The sequence below is a fragment of the Anas acuta genome, chromosome 6, assembly GCF_963932015.1.
Source record: "Anas acuta chromosome 6, bAnaAcu1.1, whole genome shotgun sequence".
NCBI classification, from domain to species: Eukaryota; Metazoa; Chordata; class Aves; order Anseriformes; family Anatidae; genus Anas; species Anas acuta.
Window position 1 is genome coordinate 804,492 of NC_088984.1, and position 19,669 is coordinate 824,160.

Below are 19,669 nucleotides of genomic sequence, written 5' to 3' on the forward strand. Positions count from 1 at the left end.
AAGCACTCTTCTATTTACACAACTTGGAATATAACTGTACCATATTGTGAAATTGCTAAAGATTGCCAGATGTGCTATTTTTGTTTCATACATGGCAACATGTCTTCAGGGTCTATTCTTGATCAGTAAGACATTGAATAATACATTAGACATAAGATTGCAAAACATTTTGATTAACGGTGTTGATTTAATAGTTTTAGGTAGTCATGAGAGATTTTCTTATTTCCCAAAGTGTTTAACATTGCACAACTGCCGTAAACATTACCACACTTATTTGGTGCTTTTGTCTCAAATTACTGTTTGTACCTTGTGTGCTGTGTGTTTTGCTCATCGCTCCTCCGGCACACGGCGTTGCTGTGGGAAGCCGCAGGGGCTGGCGGTGTCCCAGCCCGCAGCAGCAGGCTGCAGGGCACGGGCGCGGTGCTGCTGCAGGATGCCATGCCGCAGGGGGTCAGCACTTGAAGACGGCCTGCAACGAAACGCGAAGCAGAAAGCACAAGGCTGGGAATTCCCAAGGCTCCCGTGTGTGCTCTGTGAAGAACTGGAAGGGGTTTGAGTAGTTGCCAGCAGCCTCGATCTACGCTTTGGTACAGCCAGGAGACTAAGGGAGGACAAGTGTGGTCTCCAGCTGACTCCTTCCAAGAAACTTCTCTAGACAGTCAGGATCTCTTCATTTCCCAGGAACTTGGTGGAGACCCCATGCAAACCGCCCCGGATGCCTCAGCTCGCAGTCTCACTGCTACCTCGCCTCCTGCATCTGAGCGCTCTCAGCTTAAGCAGCATCCCAGAGGAGTCCTGTAAGCATCACTGAACTTGATTTTATTCTGAACAACTGTTACTGCTTAAGTCATAAAGTTGGCATCTGTTTGTATTCCTGATTCTGGATGTTACCTTCTTGGGTGGATGTGAGTGTTTGAGCTTTGCTTCTGCCTCACTGATGTCCCACTCTGAGTCCCCAGGATGGCCCTGAGTGTCTTTGTCTCTGTGTCCCCTTGCCCATCCTCCTGTGCAAGGCAAGTTTTCTTCTGCTCTGTGCCCAAGGAGGTCAAAATGTTCCTGTTGGCCTGCTGTACTCGCTATGTCCCTGCTAGACCTGCCAGCTTCTGCTTTCCTGGCTCCCAAAGCACCATACTGAGAGGGAAATGTCTTTAAAAATTAAGTTATGCAAAGTTCTCTCAGCCTGCACTGCTATTGTTTAACAATACAAATTAAGTTTTATATTCAGTAAAAATGTCTGATCGCTCTGGTGCTACAGTTTGAGACTTTTTTTTACCAATAATCATAGTTTTGTGTTTTTTCTTAAAGACATGCTGAGTGCTTTTTTTAGTGCCCCAAAATTCTGCCATAAAACCTCTTTCATCAGCACAAACACTTGTACAATGTACAACCCGTGCACTGAAAGTTCAGAAAGTTTCATGTCCCTACTCCAGAAGCCGCAGGTGGATTGCCGTGCCATTTAATTCTGTTTGCAAATCCGTGCACCAAACCTGGATTTGCAGAATGTATGACATAGAATCATAGACATAGAGACTGCCGTAGTATGGCTTTAATATTGAAATCCCATCAAAATGGGTGCTGTCTTTTAGGTTCATTGGGTGAGTCAGGAGCATGCCCTGCAATGAGAGAAGCGGCTGTGGGAGTGCACGTTTCACCACTCGCCTTGCTCAGACATCAGTATTTTGTGCTTGTTGTCATCACCCAGTTTCAGGAAACCACAGAAAGTTTTTTTTTTTTATATATACATAGATAAGTATTTAATTTTAAGATTAAAAGAAAGCCAACAGTAACTGTTATCCTTTTTGCCTGTACAGGTGTGCCACCTGTGACATCCAAGCTTGCAAGGGAACTCACAGGGCTTGAAAGAAAAATAAAAAGGAACCAAATGGAAGATTTTGAAGAAGTTTGCTTCTGGCAAGCATGGTGCTCTAGAACGGAGGATGCTGTGAAAATGGACAAAAGGGAAGGACCAGGAGGGGGACACGTGGGAGCAGTGAATGTACTTGATGGGAAGGGGCAGAAGTGGGCTGGCAGGAGACCATGTGGTGATGAAGTAAAACGTCTGCCTGGCAAAAGCAGGCGTGGACATGCGATGGAGGTTTGCAGACAGGAGCAGGAGGCGCGGGTGAAGAACGTCCCATCAGGACTACTGCTTGCTTTGCCTCCCGTAGCCATTCCATGTGGGCAGCACCCACAAGCATGGCAGGTGCCTAAGGTCACTTGCAACTGGAGCAAATATTTCATAGGAGGACCACCTGTCACGGCTTCTTGCAGGAAGGGAGGATTGCCACGTCAGCTCGTGGGCACTGAGCTTGTGTGCCCGTCTCCAAAGACCGCACATGGAAACGCCTCCTTTCTGAAATGCTCCTCCTGCTGCTCGACTGTTGCTGTTCAGAGCCTCATGAGTTGTTTTTTTTTTTTGTTTTTTTTTTTTCTTTTTCTTTTTCTTTTGATCTTATTTGCACGGGCCTAAGGACAATAAAGTTGTATGTTTTCTCATTTTATGTTGTTTTTCAGCAGTTGGTGAAGGAATGGGTATCTCAAAGTGCCTTGTGTATGTTTGTCTTTACCAGCCCCTGCTGACAGACAGTGAATGTGCTTAGGTCTGTGCATGGGGGCATCGATTTGGGCAATGCACTGGAAGTCATGTGTTTTGTACACCAACCACCCAAACTACTGCTCCTTGCCCTGGCTCTTTGCACCAAGTGCACAGCTTTCCGTGCAGCTGGGCAGCCCTCGCCAGGGCCCAGCACACACAAAGTCATACATGGAGCAGTGAGCAGCTGCTCAGCCCTGTGTGCCTGAGCAGCAGGAATGGCCCCACAGTGCCCAGAGCCAGCTGCGGCACCAATGCTCCTGAGATAAAGGATACCTGCTTTCTGCACTTCAGCAGTCCTCCGGAGGAACTTTCTGGCATGTGGATGCAGTCAAAAACAGCTTAGGAAATCACAGCGCATCGGTTAACGAGCAGCAGCCACGAGGAAGCATCCTGCCTGCAAATCCTCTTATGAATCTGCCAGCTAACCCTGTGAACATCCTGTTGAGGACTATTAAAGGAAAAGCCCGTGGGCGAGATGTAGTGACTTTGCTTTCAGAATGGTTTGAATTGTATTCTGTGAATAGACATGGGTCTGTTGTTAACTTTTTGTTTATTTTCTTTTCTTTTCTCACTTATTCAAGTGCATTGTGTTAAAAATGTAAGGGAGAGAAGAAAAAGGACCAAATCAACTTTGCACAGCTAACTGCTGGTCCTGGCACTTCTGAATCATGGAGTGCATGCCTTGATACTGTCATTTGAAGAAAAACTGCTTCAGTCGTAGTATTAACTGGAGGAAAGTGTCTGTACTGAGAGCCAGGGAACTCGTCAGGCTTCTGAGACTCCAGAGCAGTGTGTGAGCTGCAGAGTGCTTCTGTGCAGTGCCTCAGCTGCTCCCAAACTGCAACACGCTCACTGCCTAGCACTTTCTGAAAGGGAAAGAGGGCCTTTTTTCTTTTCTAGAAATACTACAGGAGTGAAGTTGTATGGTATGAAGTTGATGATTCTTGAATCTTCTATAGCCTTTAGGCCCACGATTTGGAACTTGTGATTCAGTGTGCTTTGATTCAGTGGTTGTTTTTTTTTAGCTTATTCACAATTTTGCGGGCATTAAGGAGACCATGTGCAAGTAAACACTGTAATAATGTATTCCTGCAGCATCTTGGTATGTTTTTTACCCCTGTAGATTTAAATTGGAAAGTGATGTAGAACAGTCCTGTTTCTTGACACTTGTCAAACATAATTTTGTGAACACAAGTTTCAAAAGTGTTCTGTCTCAGAAATCCTTTTGTTGCCTCATTACTAGGTCTCTGTATTCCCCTACGCATTCAGTTAGGGAAGCAGCTTTTCCAAGGATTTGGTTTTGGCTGGGACAGTGCATTGAGAAATCTGTACACGAGCCGTTAGGAGAGGGAAGGGCATGGTGCTGCTGGTGGTGGAGCTGATCGGGTGTGTGGCACCGCTTGGTCGTGCTGGGTGTGGGGCCGAGTCTCAGCCATGCTGTGGGTGCCTCGCACCCGGCCTGTGCTGGGCCAGCCCTGGCACCGGTCTGTGCTTTGGTCTGCCCTGCTGCCAGCTTGCCGGGCTGGTCCTGTCTCCTCATCCATGGTGTTTGTGGTGGCGCTGGTCAGTGGTAACGTGGCGTTGGCCTGAGCCTGAGGTACACGCAAAGACGTGTGCAGGGAAAGCCTCAGTAGCGTGCAGAGCCTTGGTCTGTCCTGCTGCCAGCAGGACTCGGGGAAATAATGAAACCTCGATGTCTCATCTGCTCAGCAGTCTCTCACTCACTGTTTTCCCCCATCCTTCCCCTTGTCTCTCCCCAAAGCGTCCGAGTCCCCCAGCCGTGCCAGCGCAGGGCCCGTGGTGCTGGCGGTGACGGTGGCCGTGCCCGTCTGCGTCCTGTCCCTCGTGGCGGTGCTGGCTGCCTGCGCCTGCCAGGGCCGGCGCTGCGCCTACGGCAGGAAGAAGCAGCCCAACGTGGAGGAGCCGCTCTCCGAGTGCAACCTGGTCAGCTCGGGCAAGACGCTCAAGGACCTCATTTACGACATGACCACGTCTGGCTCCGGCTCCGGTACGGGGGTGTCCCTGGGTGCGCTGCGTCTCGTGTCCACCAGCACCGTGGGGAGCGGGGCTGCCCTGCTGGCCCTGTCTCTAGCTCCCTGTGGGGCCTCAGAGCAAACGCTGGTGATGCTGAGCCAAGTGCTCACCTGCAGAGCGGTGACAGACGTGCTCTGAGCCTGGGATCTGCCGCAGGGGCACCCACGGGCTCCCATGCCTGGCACACGCTGTGCTGGGGGGAGGCTAGGAGGGCTGGCCAGGCTTTGGTTGCTCTCCTTCTGTCAAGTAGCAAAAGCTCAATTCCTTCCTCCAACGCAAAGGTTAAGAAGGTGACTCAGAAGTGCGTTGCCTGTGCTAACAGAGCCATTGGTGGCTAATATGTCCTAGGAAGTACTGCCGTTAACTGGATGAAGCAGAAAGCCACTGCTGACGTCCTCCTGACTGTGCCAAAATACAATTACTCCAAATACTTATTTTGAGCAGTATACTAACATTTTTAATGTTTTCCCCATTTGTAATATCCTTTCTGCTATGAGGCCCCCACTGCTATTGAGAACTTGCCGAATCACAAAATCCCAAATTCCAGTTCATCATGTTGGTGGCACATCTGGTGTGTGTGGCCCAATTTGCTGTAACTATAATTTTTATTTATCTGAAAAATACATAAATTATGCTGATTTTTTTTTTTTTTTGTAGGTGAAAAATGTGCAAATGATGCTTAATTTAATTGACTATACCTTCCATGGACTGCATACCTGCAGGCTTAATTTATTATACTTCCCCAGTCTTTCTTTGTGGATATAATAAACTTTGTATACCCTGCGGGTTTAACTGCTCACACGCAGCTGAGCTAACCACAGGGCTGTCTTTGTGCCAGCCTGCAGTGGAGGCAGAGGAAGAATCTACCGGCACTGGTGCAGTTTATTCTGATTTCAGGCAAATAACAAGTGCATTCCTTGTGGCCTGGCTGCTGCTTGCAGGGTGGCCACCAGCAGCCAGGACAGGGCTGTACAGAGGCAGCAGTGGGTACAAGGTGCCAGGGAAACCAGAGGAGAAATTTGAATAAATTTGAATAAGCTGACCTTCAAACTGTAATTTTTCTTGCTGATTACTTTGCTCCGTTAAAAGCCAGGCTGTCTGGATTTAAGAAAAATAAAAAGTTTTGCTTTAAGATGCAGTATCAAATCAAACAAAGCAGGGCTTTATGGCTTGAAAAAACAAAGGGAAAAATATGGTGAATACCATAGAAAAGATCCCAAATATGATAGAAAGTTCCAGATATGTTAGAGCAAGATTTTGAAAATGAGGCATGGGACATCACATCAAATAATTAGAGACAATAAATAAATGAATAAACACACACAAAAAAAAACAAACAACAACAACAAAAACCACAATGTTACAGGTGCTCAGTAAACGAACACTATTTGGGATATGTACTGACTGAGGCACGGGCTGGTGGAAAACTAGGATCATAAGTACAGTTACGTATGTGTAAAAATGAAATGCTTCAAAAATGAAATGAAAAAAAGAATACACTTGGGAGACCAAGTGGAGGTTGAGTGTTATTAACTCTGGTGTGTTTAACACCACAGCTGACATTGATAAGGCTGCTGCCACAAGGAGACAATGTATATGTATGTGCATTCCAAGTGAGGAAAATGTTAGTGTTACTGTTCTCAATGTTTCTTAGCACCTTGGTGTATGATCCTTTTCTGAGAGGAAGAAAATGCTCTAAACTTCATACAAATCTGAAAAATCAGTTTACGTTTAATATATTTGAGAAATGCTGTGGTAGACAGTATACGGGACTTAGCAACATCTATTTATAAAACAAACAAACAAAAAAAACGCCTTCTTGCAAAAGTTGTGAAATTGCTGACCTATTTCACAGATGCCCATCTTTTCCTTTCAAACTAGGCTTACCTCTGCTCGTACAAAGAACAATTGCAAGGACTATCGTTCTGCAGGAAATCGTGGGAAAAGGCCGCTTTGGCGAAGTCTGGCGTGGAAAGTGGTGTGGGGAAGATGTTGCTGTGAAAATCTTCTCCTCAAGAGACGAGCGGTCATGGTTTCGGGAGGCAGAGATTTATCAGACGGTTATGCTGAGACATGAAAATATCCTGGGCTTTATTGCTGCTGATAACAAGGGTATAATTGCGTTTCCTCATTCAGTTTCACAATTTAAAGCTGGCTGGCCAACAGCATACCCATACCGCGGGGCACTCGGAGTGTCTGCCCGAGGCTGGGCCCTGCTGCCCCGGTCCCAGCTGAAGTGAGTGCCGGGGAGGTCCCCAGCCAGGGCTGTGACCCCATCCGGACCTGCCAAGGGGATGGGTGCTGGCCAGATGATGGGGAGGACTTTTCTCGGTGACATTTCTTATGAAGCTGAACCATCTCACATCCTCTTGGCAGATAACGGGACCTGGACCCAGCTGTGGCTCGTCTCCGAGTACCACGAGCAAGGGTCCCTGTTCGACTACCTGAACAGGGGCACGGTGACAGTGGAGGGCATGGTGAGGCTGGCGCTGTCCATCGCCAGTGGGCTGGCACACCTGCACATGGAGATCGTGGGCACGCAGGGTAAGCGCCTCTCCCCCTCTGCCCTTCAGGTATGTGAAGGGACTCGGTGGTGCCGATAGAGCAGAGCATGTGTTATTTGCACCACCAGAAACTGTATTAGCATGAGCATACATGGTACAGGGTAAATAGAGACTAGGAATATCATCTTCCCAACTGAGTTTGTGGTCCTCATGGCTTTTAAAATGCAGATTTTCAGATTTTCGGCACTGTTTCTGCTGTAATTTGGGATAGCCTAACTACACCCCTTCCTTGCCAGTCAGGCACAAAGAATATTGGGCCTGTCTGTGTTCGGATAAACAAAACTCTCCTCTGTTATTGATGTGATAATGAAGCAGCCACTTCACAGAGCTAACCACTGCGTTTGGGTAGTGCTGCAGCTAATTGTGTCTGTTTCAAAAAACACTCATTGCCTGTCTGCTCCAGCCTTTGTAAGTGAGCATCTGTGGGAGCAGCTCTATTAGAGGGGTACGCTAATGAATGATTCTCTAAATGACTGTGGAGTGGGAATTTACAGTTTTGTTCCTGAAACAGACATATTTGAACAAAAATGCCTTCTTTTTTTTTTTTACTATTTATTTTGATAGCATTGATCAGAGCTTTACTTGGAACAAAATTGCCTGTCGTGTTTTTTTTACAAGGTATAGCACCAAAACTGAATAAAAATGTTTTTGTTTTACTTGCTCATTATACTAAAATTTGTACTGCGATCACCAGAACAGACAGCAGCTCTTTGTTGTGAGCAGGCAAGCCAGCGATCGCACACAGAGACCTGAAATCCAAGAACATCCTGGTGAAGAGGAACGAGAGCTGTGCCATCGCAGACCTGGGGCTGGCTGTGAAGCACGACTCCGTGCTCAACACCATCGACATCCCGCAGAACCCACGGGTGGGGACGAGGAGGTGCGGGCAGGCAGCACAACGAGCTTCCCCGCAGGCTCCCAGGCTCCTGCCGGGGTGGTGTGGTGCAGTGCAGTGGGTGCAGCATGGTGTGGTGGGCACAGGCTGGTGGCACTGGGCACAGGAGGCCACTGGGCACACTGCTGGGGCAGCCCGCACATCCTTCCCGGTGCTGCGATGACTTGAGGTGGCCGTGGCATCCCTCTTTCCCATCTGCGTGTCTGTCACATGGCAGCGCAGCCGCAGTCGTCTGTGCGAGCTGGCTCTAGCAAACTGACCTGTGTGTCCTTTAAAGGTACATGGCTCCTGAGATACTTGATGATGCGATGAACACAAACATCTTCGAGTCCTTCAAGCGTGCAGACATCTACTCTCTTGGGCTAGTCTACTGGGAGATAGCACGAAGGTGTTGTGTTGGAGGTGAGCTGTCTGCCCTTTTTATTCTGCTGTCCAGACTGCTTGCATCCTAAATAAACCAAACACAATTAAAGGAACCATGTTCTTGGCCCCGTACTCTCAATTACCCTGGTAGAATGTGGAGGCAGAAATCTGTTGTTGAGCACTTGTTCTGCACCAAGAAACAAGGTGGCCCCAAATGTCCCCGTTCCTTCTCATTGCCTATAAAAACAATCGGAGTTTATTCTGAAGCAGCGACTGTGCATTTTGTGTGCCCTAAACGATAAATCTTTCCTAGGAATCACTGAGGAATACCAGCTGCCTTACTATGATGTTGTGCCTTCTGATCCGTCGATAGAAGATATGAGAAGGGTAGTTTGTGAGCAGAAGCTCAGACCAAATATCCCAAACCAGTGGCAAAGCTGTGAGGTAAAAGCAGTTTTCCAGTTTGTTATAAAACCTATCTAAATAAAGACAGAACATTTCAGTGAGACAGAGGGAAGCCCGTGCCCAGCCTCCACTCAGTTTAAATGCATTCAGATGTCTAGGCTTGTTTCAGCTCCCACATCAATGCGTAGGAAACTGTCCTAGCACCAAATTCCAAATTTCTTTCTTTGACTGTGGTAGATAGGTCTTGATTTATGGCACTGCTGTTCTGTCGTTTCAGCGAGCTATATTTTACCTTCTAGCATTGCATGTAAGCAGCTGAAAGCAGCAGGCGGTGGTTCTGTTCCTGACCTGTTTTCCTAACTTGTGATTTGAAGGCACTGCGAGTGATGGGCCGGATAATGCGCGAGTGCTGGTACGCTAACGGAGCCGCCCGGCTGACTGCGCTGCGCATCAAGAAGACAATTTCACAGCTCTGCATGCAGGAAGACTCCAAAGCCTAACAGAACTCCTTGGAGGAAGACGGGAATGCATTCTTCTGTTCATCTTTTAACATGTGATATTATTTTTATTTTTGGTCTACCTCACATAATGTGGTTCAGTATTTAAGTGCCCGGACCAGAGCACTGACATCTAGCTTCATAGTTGGCCGCTGGGAGGGGCAGCTTTTGACCTGTAGTTCTTGTTTTGAACAGCAAGTCCCTGGGTTGTGCGGGTTTTCTAAAGTATTTTAGATACTAGGTTGAATGGCAGAAAGGAGCTTTAAACACTACCATAGTGTAAAAATACCTTTTGCTATTGTGCTTTTTACTTTAGTCAAAACCCAAAACTTACTGCAAACAGCCAGGATTGGTTAAAGTGTTTGCAAGAAAAACCACACATTTTAACCTCAAAAGAAGTAAAAGACCAAATTTAATCAAACTTTTTATGTATTTATACACAGAAATCTGAAAAGGGGCTATAAATAAAATTAATTTTTAAATACTGTATTTATCAATACCTAAGTGAATAAGACGAAAATTCTACTAAGCGTGTATATTGTGAACAAAAGTATCTAGTTGTTTTTTTAAATAACTTTTGTTTTTATTGTCTTGATTTCATGTATATTGTTATAGTTAGGATTTGGAATTATTTTGTTCTTTTCATCTGTGTTGAACGTATTGATCAAGGGCCAATTTTTCTTTTTAACAATTAGTAGGAAAAACAATGCAGGCAATAATATTCTGATAGGTACATAGGGATGGAATGGGAGAAATTTTACTGTAGCTGAGAAAATGTATATTTTTAAACAGCATCTTGCCAATCCATCATTGGTAACGTTTTGTAGTGCCTTTTGATGTTTTAGGGAGAAGCTTTGACAAAGCTGGTTCTTGGAAAGCAGCAGAAGCCTGGCAGAACAGCTCGCTTCCCGTGGTGGCGACGTGAGCGATGAGCCCACCTCGCCACCGCTGCCGCCACCACCATGAAGCTCAGGTGTGTGGCCGTGCACTGGGCTGTCCTGTGGCTTCGGGGTTAGTGTGCTCCCTGCCACCCGAGTTTTGACGCCTGACACTGCTGTTCCCCATGTACCTGTGCTCTGGACTGGGTCGCTGTTTTCTGTCACAGCCTAGGTACCTGATCAAATGTAACTGTGAAGTGCTGATGTGCTTGCAAAAAGTCAGTGCAGCCTATTCAGAAGTTTCCTATGAATTTCTGTAGTAGCACCAGGTTGGTGGAAAGTGTCAACGTCCCTAATCTTATTTCCGTAGTACTGCAAACTATGGAAAGCAGGGTGTCTTCAAAATGCCCCCATGTTCTGGCATTGTGTGACTTCTGTCACAGTCTGTGCTCCATACATTTGAATATATAATTCTAGTGTTTTTAGTTGCCAGCATTATATATTTCACAAATATTTTGTTTCTTCAGGTGTTTAAATCTAGGCAGTCCATGGAAGTTAAACCCAGAGATGTCTCCAGAGTAAAGCTTTGCAAAAATTTGGTGTAGCACCCACTTACTTTGTGGAAGCAAGCTATTAGCTGATTATGGTACTTAAGATCAAGCTTTGATATGAAACTTCTTGAACAGGGGCTTCTACATGGAAGAATGGTTTGAACTTTCAGTGATTGGGACGTTGGTAGTATCAATGTCACATGGTTCATCCTGATGCACAAACTCTAGGACATATGGACTCTTAGGGGTGTTAGTTGCCACATAAACAGGCTCCAGTGAAACTTCCCTTCTTGTATAACTTTTATTCGTTTCTGCTTGTGTTAATGCAAGTCTTTGCCTCATGTTATGGTCTGTTAGTTGAATGGTGAAGAACATTTCTACCAGATTACTAGTGGATATTTTTTTTCTGGTATGCTTTCTGAGATGTAATCAAAGTTGTCTGATTTAATTCTTAAATGCTTCAACTGCATGAGGTATACCAGGAGAGTTCAACAGGTGTATGAAGTGGGAAAAGGCAACTTCTCATGCATTGAAATCAGCTTGCGTTGAAATTGTAGAATAGGGTGTCTGAGATCAATAGCAGTGGAATAGAGTAACTGCAAGCACTGTGCTGATAGAGGGCTGCTTCTTCAAAGCATTTATGCTGTGCGGGTGAGATGAGCTGTTCAGAACTGCTTTAGCACTCGGGAAGGTGCCTGGATGAAATGGGCAGTCTTTCCAAAACTCTCAACACTGACAGATCCAGTTAGTTTCTGTGCTGCGGAAGGAGAAACAAATATTTGTGACTAGCCAGAGCAGTGTGTTAAAATGTGCTCTACAGACAGTGTGCCCGAACAAATAACAGCGAGGAGAACATACCAAAGAGTAAAGCTACTGAAGTTTCAGAGCCGTCTTACTGGGCCGCCTGATGTTACACAGTGGATGTGAACCATTACCCTAGGAACTTTGAAAATTGCTGCAGTGTATTTTTGAACGTCTGCTACTCACAGGATGGTGTGGCAGCACAAATTGCAGCACTGCTTACAAATATGGAAGTTGTAGATCACAAAACACAAATAATACTTTGAAATAGCACTGAAATAACTGCAGGAAGCAATCATAAAACAAAGAGTTCCATAAGTAAAATGCAGCAGAAGCCCTTTTGTGTGAGGCACACCCAGCCCTGCACTGGCAGCATGGTTTGCAGCTGAGCGGGCTCGTGGTGGCAGGGAGCAGCAGTGTGAAGGAACCGCCTCAGCAGTGGTGCTGGTGGTGTCTGCAGCAGCTGTGAGATGTGAGGACTCATGAGTGGAAAGTTGATCAGTTGCTGTACAAAATGTACGCGATGCAAGATGACCAAGGGAGACATTAAGGTTACCTAATATGACATTTAAAATACATATTTTTTTTCCCTAAAGGGGAGACAGTCATTGAATTTCATGGGGAGAATGATCAGAATACTCTGTAAGGACTTTTCCTTCGTTTCAAATTCACTAATATGCACTTCTTTTTTCTTTTCTATATTATCCTTTGAAAGTATCTGCGCCCTTGAAGCTTATCAGATCACTGTTGCTGGGGCTTTTTTTCCCTGTAAGTTTGATTGTACACTGTTAGAATTTGGTGTCTATGCAGAAGCTCCTCTCGGTCGGGACTTGTGCTAGACTGAAGTCTCACTGTGAAATTAAATATTGGGCTTTTGGGTGTTAGGCCGCTGGGCAGCCCCTGTGGTGACCTGCTGTGGGGCACAGCAAGGAGATGCTTCTGCTTCTCCTCTGTCATTTGCCCTGGATCACAGCCTGCTCCTCCTACTTGTTTATTCCAGCCTGGCTTTGGACACCAGAATAACCAACATACACAACTTTTTATTAGTTGAAAATGCCACTTTCTTTTTTTTTTTTTTTTTTTTTTTTTTTAGGCATATGTGGTAGTGGATCTTAATGTTATGGTTTTATGGTTTTTCAGTTTTCCCCATAGAGTCCCTGCAAATCACTGTCCTGGAATTTGAAAAAGCCTGCTCTGGAGCCAGGGGAAGCTCTGCTGGGCTGGATAGTAGGTCGGCTTGGTCGCAGCTCCTGCCTGTCAACACTTCAAATCTTGTCCTGTGTGTATCTTGTGGCACGAGAAGCTATGGTCTGTTTTTCCTCGCTATTCATTTTGCTCAGTATTTTTGCATTGACTTTGTTTTTGTTTTGAGAGGTAAATATATATTTTAGTAAACCAGAGTTAAACATAACAGAGCCAAGTGGCTAATACTGTTGTATTGGGCTTCAAAATATTTGTAAACCATGTGCTTCTTTTAAAAACCAAACAAAACCTTTGTTTTAGTTGCCTTTTCTCTCCATGTAGATGTGTCATGTTCAAATTTAAAAACAGAACTTATACTGAGCTATTTCTTTGCTCATTTAGGGAGCCTTTGGTTTCTAAAGAGAGAGGTTAGTATGTTTCCTGCTAATCTCCAGTTAAAGCACAAATTCTGAAGCTCACAGAATTTTTCAAGCTTGATGATGCTCAAGGCTAGTGACCATAGTTAGCCCTTCCTAAATGATTCTTCTAGTTTGGGGGAATTACTATTTTTTAATTTACTTGTAATAACAACCTAAAACTTAATGCATGGAACAAGAATTGAAAGGGAAAGTTAATTAATGAACTTTTTCTCTTGAACATATTTTTTTGTCTCAAGTCTTCCCCCCACAAAAATACCCTATGAGAAATTCAAACTGTAATCTCTTTTGCACTTTGCCGTTTTAATAGTCATTTGCACTTAACCAAGATCATTCCCTCACGTAATCCTATGTTTTAGCCATTGTTAGGTCACTTTTTTTTTTTTTTTTTTTTTTTTTTTTTTTTTTGGAGATGGGTATACATTCAGGAATTATAAATAAATGTGTGTAGAAGCATATCTAGTCCCCACAACAGGTCTTGACGTTGGACAGCACAATATCTTCTTGCTGTCTGTTCCTGCCAGGATCTCCTGTGACCAGTGATGGGCTCTGGCTGCCCTCAGTCCCCAGCACATCCTAATGGGAAGGAAGGTTTTTGTTTGTTTGTTTCACATGTTGCTGTTGAGGACAGTATCCTACAAAGTGCCTCACCACGACATGGAAGTGCTGGGCACCCGTGCTCCTTGCTGCGGCAGGTATTGCTTGGGTAGGGCGTGCAGTGGTCCCGCTAACGCAGTAGAGTCCCTTGAGAGGGCCGGTGGGAAGACACACGGGTTGCAGCCAACAGGAACAAATGCGTGAGTGTGTTTTTGTGCAGTGGTGTGCGTTTATGAATGCCGAGACTCAAAGCTCCTGCTCTGGTTTAGCATCAGTTCCGCAGAGCTCTCCTTGGCCAGCCAGCAGAGCGCCGTGCCCCCTCCTGCAGCAGCTCCTGGGGACGGGGCATTGCGAGCGGCGTGTCTGTCACCTGAAGCCATACGGTGGGCACCGCCGTGTCGCGTTGTGGTACTCCGCTAGGTGTAAGCCTTTAGGAAATGTCCGTGTTCTGTTCGAACAGGCAGCACAATTTATGAATGTATGGGGAGGGGGGAGGGGGTAGAGGAGGGTGAAAGCATTAAGAGGTACAATATATTTCTACAGAATATAAGAAATGTGCAATAAATTGTAACCAAAGGCTATGAATGTATTTTTGGCATAAATAGACTGAATGTATTTTGAATGTAGCTATCACATTTGTGTCTAAATCTGCTGTGGTTTTCAGTCCCCAAAGAGAAATGTGTAGTGTTCTGTCAATCTAAAAAAACCCCAGCTTGTCGTCTTTTTTTTTTTTTTTTAAAGAAGCATTAATATTTTATCTGGAAGTACTGTAATATTTTAGAACTTAGTATAGCAGTAAAGGGATGAAATTCAGTCTACGTATTGTGAAATACCTAATCTAGTGTATATTGCAGCAAGTTATTTTTAAAACTATTGCTCAAGTTACTGCTTGAAATCTCAGCTGCCCCTGGATGTAAATAATTTGTTGAAATGTTGTATTTTGTATGCATATTTTACATACCAATATACTTTCAGAAAAATGTGGAGATTTTAATAAATTAAGCACACTCTGTCGCTGTGTTCCCATGAAGTGTAAACCTCTGTTTGTTATGTCCATTTTGTGAGGGCTCTGAGGGCTGTTTCAGGTCACCTGTAGACAGCGAAGGTGTCAGGCGTGACCACAGCTCTCCCGCAGCACTGTGTGCCCCCAGCCCCGGCTCTGCTGTGCTGTGGTTGTGCTGGCCGGGTGCCACTGCCAAGCATGGTGCTCCTGTCCATCTGCAGCAGAAGCTGGGGCAGGCCAAATCCCTGCTGCTCACCCTTCCCTGCAGCACCCGAGGGGGGAATTGGCTGTGTCTGGAGGGGCGCCTGCGTGCCGTGGGGGCTCCCGCGTGGGGAGGTGCTGATGGCAGCAGTGGTGCAGGAGTGCTGCCTCCAGTCCTGCACGTGGCGATGCGTGGCGCCTTGCATCTGCCTCTTCTCCATACAGGAGGTGGGCAGCAAGGGAGCCCGGTGGTGAACCAGTGTGCCCCGTGTGTCCTGGCACAGCTGGCTTGAGACGAGGGGCTGCCTTCTGGCTCCTGTGGGGAGGAGACCCTACGCATGGCCTTGGGCCCTGTGCGTGCTCCTGTGCCATGGCACGCTTTGCTCGTCAGCACGGGCTGGGCTTCACTAAATACAGAGGTCACTGGGCCCCATCCTCCCAGCTGTTTAAGTTCTTCATTTCTGAATTCTTTGCTTGAAAATCCCTGTTATATAGCCATAACCTGGGGTTTTAAGTCCAGCCATGTTCAAATTGAAGGCACATCAGCATAAAATCCACCATCCTACTACGAAGCAGTAACGAGATGTTCATGACTCTTGAAGGGTATTGTGGCCTTGTGTTGCTCCCTTACAGTGAGCACCGTATTGTAGGCAATTGCTTGTCAGTTCTGTCCTGCAAGAGACAGGAACTCAGGTAAGTGTGCTCTTACTTTTTGGCAACTGCCCATTTCAAGGATGATTTTTCAAGTGTCACGCTGTCTGTGATGTACATATTGTGCTTGCTTTGAGGCACACAGCAGTAGCCACCTTCAGCTGCAGGGGTGTGGGCTGCCATTGCCCAGTGGGCGCAAGCCTGCTGCATGCCAGCAGAGCCTGTGGACGGCCGTGGGACAGGCGCAGATCATCCCCTGGGACAGGCACAGCTCATCCTGTGAGACAGGCAGGCGCTCCCATGTGCGGGTGCTGTGCCCCGGCCTCTGCAGCCATGCTCGGTGTCTGGCTTGGTGCTTGCCATGTCAGCAACATGCTGGAGGCTTTCATGTGGGGAGGTGTTCAGGACAAACTAATTGGTGTGCATGGGGTCTAAGAGAAACCGCTAATGCTCCATGTCCTTGTCTTCAGGTAAATCAACTGCACTGGAGTCATTGGTGTACACCTGGAGCGAAAGGTGAAGAGCCAGCTCTGCAGATGCATGGAGCTGCAGGTCTACATCCTGCAGAGGGTACCTCCCTTTGCTTTCCTCCTGCCTGGGTAACGAGAGTGCAGGCAGAGCCCTGCTGGCAGCTCGGAGCTGGAGGGATGGGCTTTTCAGCAGTGGGTGGCTTCACACGAGCTCTGATCCCAGGGACGCTTCGCTCTGCATTCTGAGTGTTTCAGAGTTAGATTAACGGTGAGCTCAGCTGCAAAGCCATGGTGAGATGCTAACCACTGCTCTCTGTCCACGAGGCTGTGACTCCCTTCCAAGATCTGTAGCTGGTGTTTGCTGTCCCTGTTGATCACACACTGAGCTGAACACATAGCAGCGACTGACTAGAAACCAGCATGATGCAGCGTGCAGTGCGTGGAGGCTTTGTTGTGTAATGGACATTGTTAATGAACAGCTCACCAGGGGAGGTTTAGGTTGGATATTAGGAAAAACTTCTTTACCGAAAGGGTTGTTAGGCACTGGAATGGGCTGCCCAGGGAAGTGGTGGAGTCACCATCCCTGGAGGTCTTTAAAAGACGTTTTGATGTAGAGCTTGGTGATATGGTTTAGTGGAGGACTTGTTAGTGTTAGGTCAGAGGTTGGACTCGGTGGTCTTGGAGGTCTCTTCCAACCTAGGCAATTCTGTGATTCTGTAATGAAGTTTAAAGATTTCAGTCTTTAAGAGGCTGAATGGTGGTGTGTACTTGTGCACTAATTCGTGTAAGGAGCTTGCATGCCCGTGCACAGTAGGAGTGGTTCATGTCTGCACAGCATCTGCTAAGCCCCTGCCAGCCACTGGGGCTGGATGCAGTGGTTATCCCACAGCTATGGGAATGGCACAGTCCCACCACCAAATGACTCGGGCTTTAGGAAAGCTGTAGTATCTCATTTCATTGTTTCCTGGCCCAGCTGGACTGTGGGAACATAGGGAGCATGTCAGTTCAGGAGAGCCAGGGAAATGTGTAGGCAGTCCATAAATAAAATTAAAAGGAGGAAAAATAGCAAGAAAACAAAGGCAAAGCCAACCAACCAACCAAAACGCAAACCCAACAATCCCCAGTGAAGAGGCCGCAGTGTTATCATGTTGTGAAGGCAGGACCTCTTCCTCTCTCATAGTGCTTGATTACATCTTAGTTGTTTGGTAGCAATTGCATTTCACTGTTTGTCGTTGCCCATGTGCCCTGTGTCTGCAACAGTCTGGGTGGGAGGGCACTGCTTTATCCATCTGCCTCACAGTTTGAGGGCTGTCTTTGGAAGCAAGGGACTCTCTTTTAAGACTCTGTCACTTCATATTAAAGAATACACTTCAGATATTGCTGTCATTAATACCATAATGGGAATAGGATCTGGCATCTGACTAGAACTTGGGTTCAAAGTACATGTAAAAGAAACTGAAAAATGCTTGGATTTTTTCCTTGCAATATTTTTATAAAGTTTTTTTCTTTGCAAATAACATTCTAAAGCTTTGCAGTGGACTTTAAGTATGCTTGTAATAATTCAATAAGCTCATGTTCCAGACCTGATATGATATGTCTTACAAATAATTATTCTCCTGCTTCATGCTAATCCTCTCAATATAGCATGTAAGGGGAAGGAAGGGATGAATTTTGCACTCTGAGTGTGATGGTTATGGGCTTACTGAAAGATTTGCTTCAAGTTGCTCAGTGCTGGGCACGCTTGCTATAACTCTAGAAGCCTCCAGAGGTAGAGGAGTACTCTTGAGAAGCACTCATTTCATAGGACTACAGAATCAGTAGCAGCTATGTTTGCCATTTAGAACCTTATTTCCAGTGAAACAGGAAAAAATCATAGGGTAAAAATGTGTGTTAGCTTTTCAGGCCCTCTCGTGGATGAACAGTCCACTGCAGCAGCAGTAGAGCAAGTAGGAAAAGGCCCCTAAAGCTACTCTGTGCTGATTTTGTCGTGGTGATAACATGAAGGACAACAGCAGGTTTGGGGTTTAACGAGATTTACATAATTTGCCTAGGCCTTCTCCTCTAGTGTGGAATGCAATAGCTAAGAAGCTGCATTTTCAGAACTGTGCCGTAGGAGGCATTTGGTTCGATGTTGTGGTACTAGCAAAATTATGGGAAAGTTTAGTATGAAATTGATACTCAACTGAGCCAGTGTGTGTGGGGGGGGGAATGTAACACTGAAAAAACAAAACCAGGTGGAGTACTACAATACAGTGGTACTGAAGTTGTCTGGGGATCTTCCATTGCTATAAGCAGTTATTTACACAGTCATGCAGCTGAATGCCCTGAGAGCTGGTAGTACTGTGAAGCTGTGTTCCCCAGATGTACTCCAGTGACAGGTAGCAGAAATCTCCTTTAACATGACAGCCTTGCTGAGAAACATATCAACCTGCGTTTTATCCCTGATACCACAAACGTGTTCTCAGATACCTAAACACCTGTGCAGTGGTGCACAGCCACTGTGAAATCCTGGTATGCCCAGAGGTTTATTACAACGGTCAGATGACAGCAGACAATCAAATTTGTCTTTCAGGATTTCTCTAGCATGGATTGGCAAAGCTCTTGTTGCTGTCACGGGGAGGACACCAAGGTCAGTGTGAAGCTGCACACAAACTGTGTATCTTTGATGTGTCATCTTGTATGAATATAAAAATCTTCTCTATGTTTTTATACACACACACCTTAACATATATCAGATGGAACCATACAAATCTCTATACTGCAGTGAAAAAAAATGAGGATTTTGTTTTCCTCCAATTAGTTATTTTCATTAAATATACTGCCAAGTACTTGGTATGTATTTGTTTAAAAATGAACTGTACAGATACTTGGCATACTTCTGGACTGCTGCTCATGCAGCTGAAGCTGCATTCAATTAGATCTGTTGTAAAACACCTTTTTGATTTAATTGGTAAATTAAATGAGAGGTGCTGGAAATTTACTGGCTATAAAAAAACCACCAAGACTATTGCTCAGGATCACTGTCTTCCATTTTTGCAAGTATTTGAAAATCTAATGTAAAATCATGGAAACCAAGGTTAGGAATCTAAGCTTTCAGGACAATTTCAACTCTCAGCAAGAGGGCTGTTCAGGATTTCTTGAAAATCAGCCTTATGTTTCATGAGTATTGTTAGTATTCTGCAAATTTCATGTGTTGGTTAGGAAAGCAGAGAAGAGCATATGGGATGGATTAGCAGCTAAGGGGAGAGGCACATGGGGTGATACTCATTTGGGTATGCAAACCGTTATTCTGAGTCATTGCATGGCTTGCCAGCTACTTGTCAAGTGGAAAATCTGGTGGCACAAAGGATTAGCCACTTATACAAAATGGCTTTTGTGGTTTTTCTATATTTTAAAGTGTGAAAATACAAAACTTAGAAAACTGTCTTAGAAAAATATAGAGAGAGACAATTTGTTTGAAACCATGCAGCGGATTTCATGCAGGCCCCAGGATGGTCTATGCGTGCTCATCAAACCAGCCTGTGTTACTGCAGGTGAAGTCACT

The 19,669-nt window shown here is 45.6% G+C and overlaps 1 protein-coding gene across 1 annotated transcript in view; it reads left to right on the forward strand.

Moving 5' to 3' along the window:
• ACVR1C (activin A receptor type 1C) overlaps positions 1-14,830 on the forward strand; it is a 34,906-nt gene extending 20,076 nt beyond the window's left edge. Inside the window, exons 3-9 of the mRNA XM_068686890.1 lie at positions 4,359-4,604; positions 6,512-6,742; positions 7,007-7,174; positions 7,918-8,074; positions 8,367-8,491; positions 8,766-8,896; positions 9,232-14,830. Of these exons, the coding sequence (XP_068542991.1) occupies positions 4,359-4,604; positions 6,512-6,742; positions 7,007-7,174; positions 7,918-8,074; positions 8,367-8,491; positions 8,766-8,896; positions 9,232-9,357 (1,184 nt within the window). The 3' untranslated portion in view covers positions 9,358-14,830. The remainder of the gene's footprint in view (positions 1-4,358; positions 4,605-6,511; positions 6,743-7,006; positions 7,175-7,917; positions 8,075-8,366; positions 8,492-8,765; positions 8,897-9,231) is intronic.
• The last annotated feature ends 4,839 nt before the right edge of the window (positions 14,831-19,669 follow it).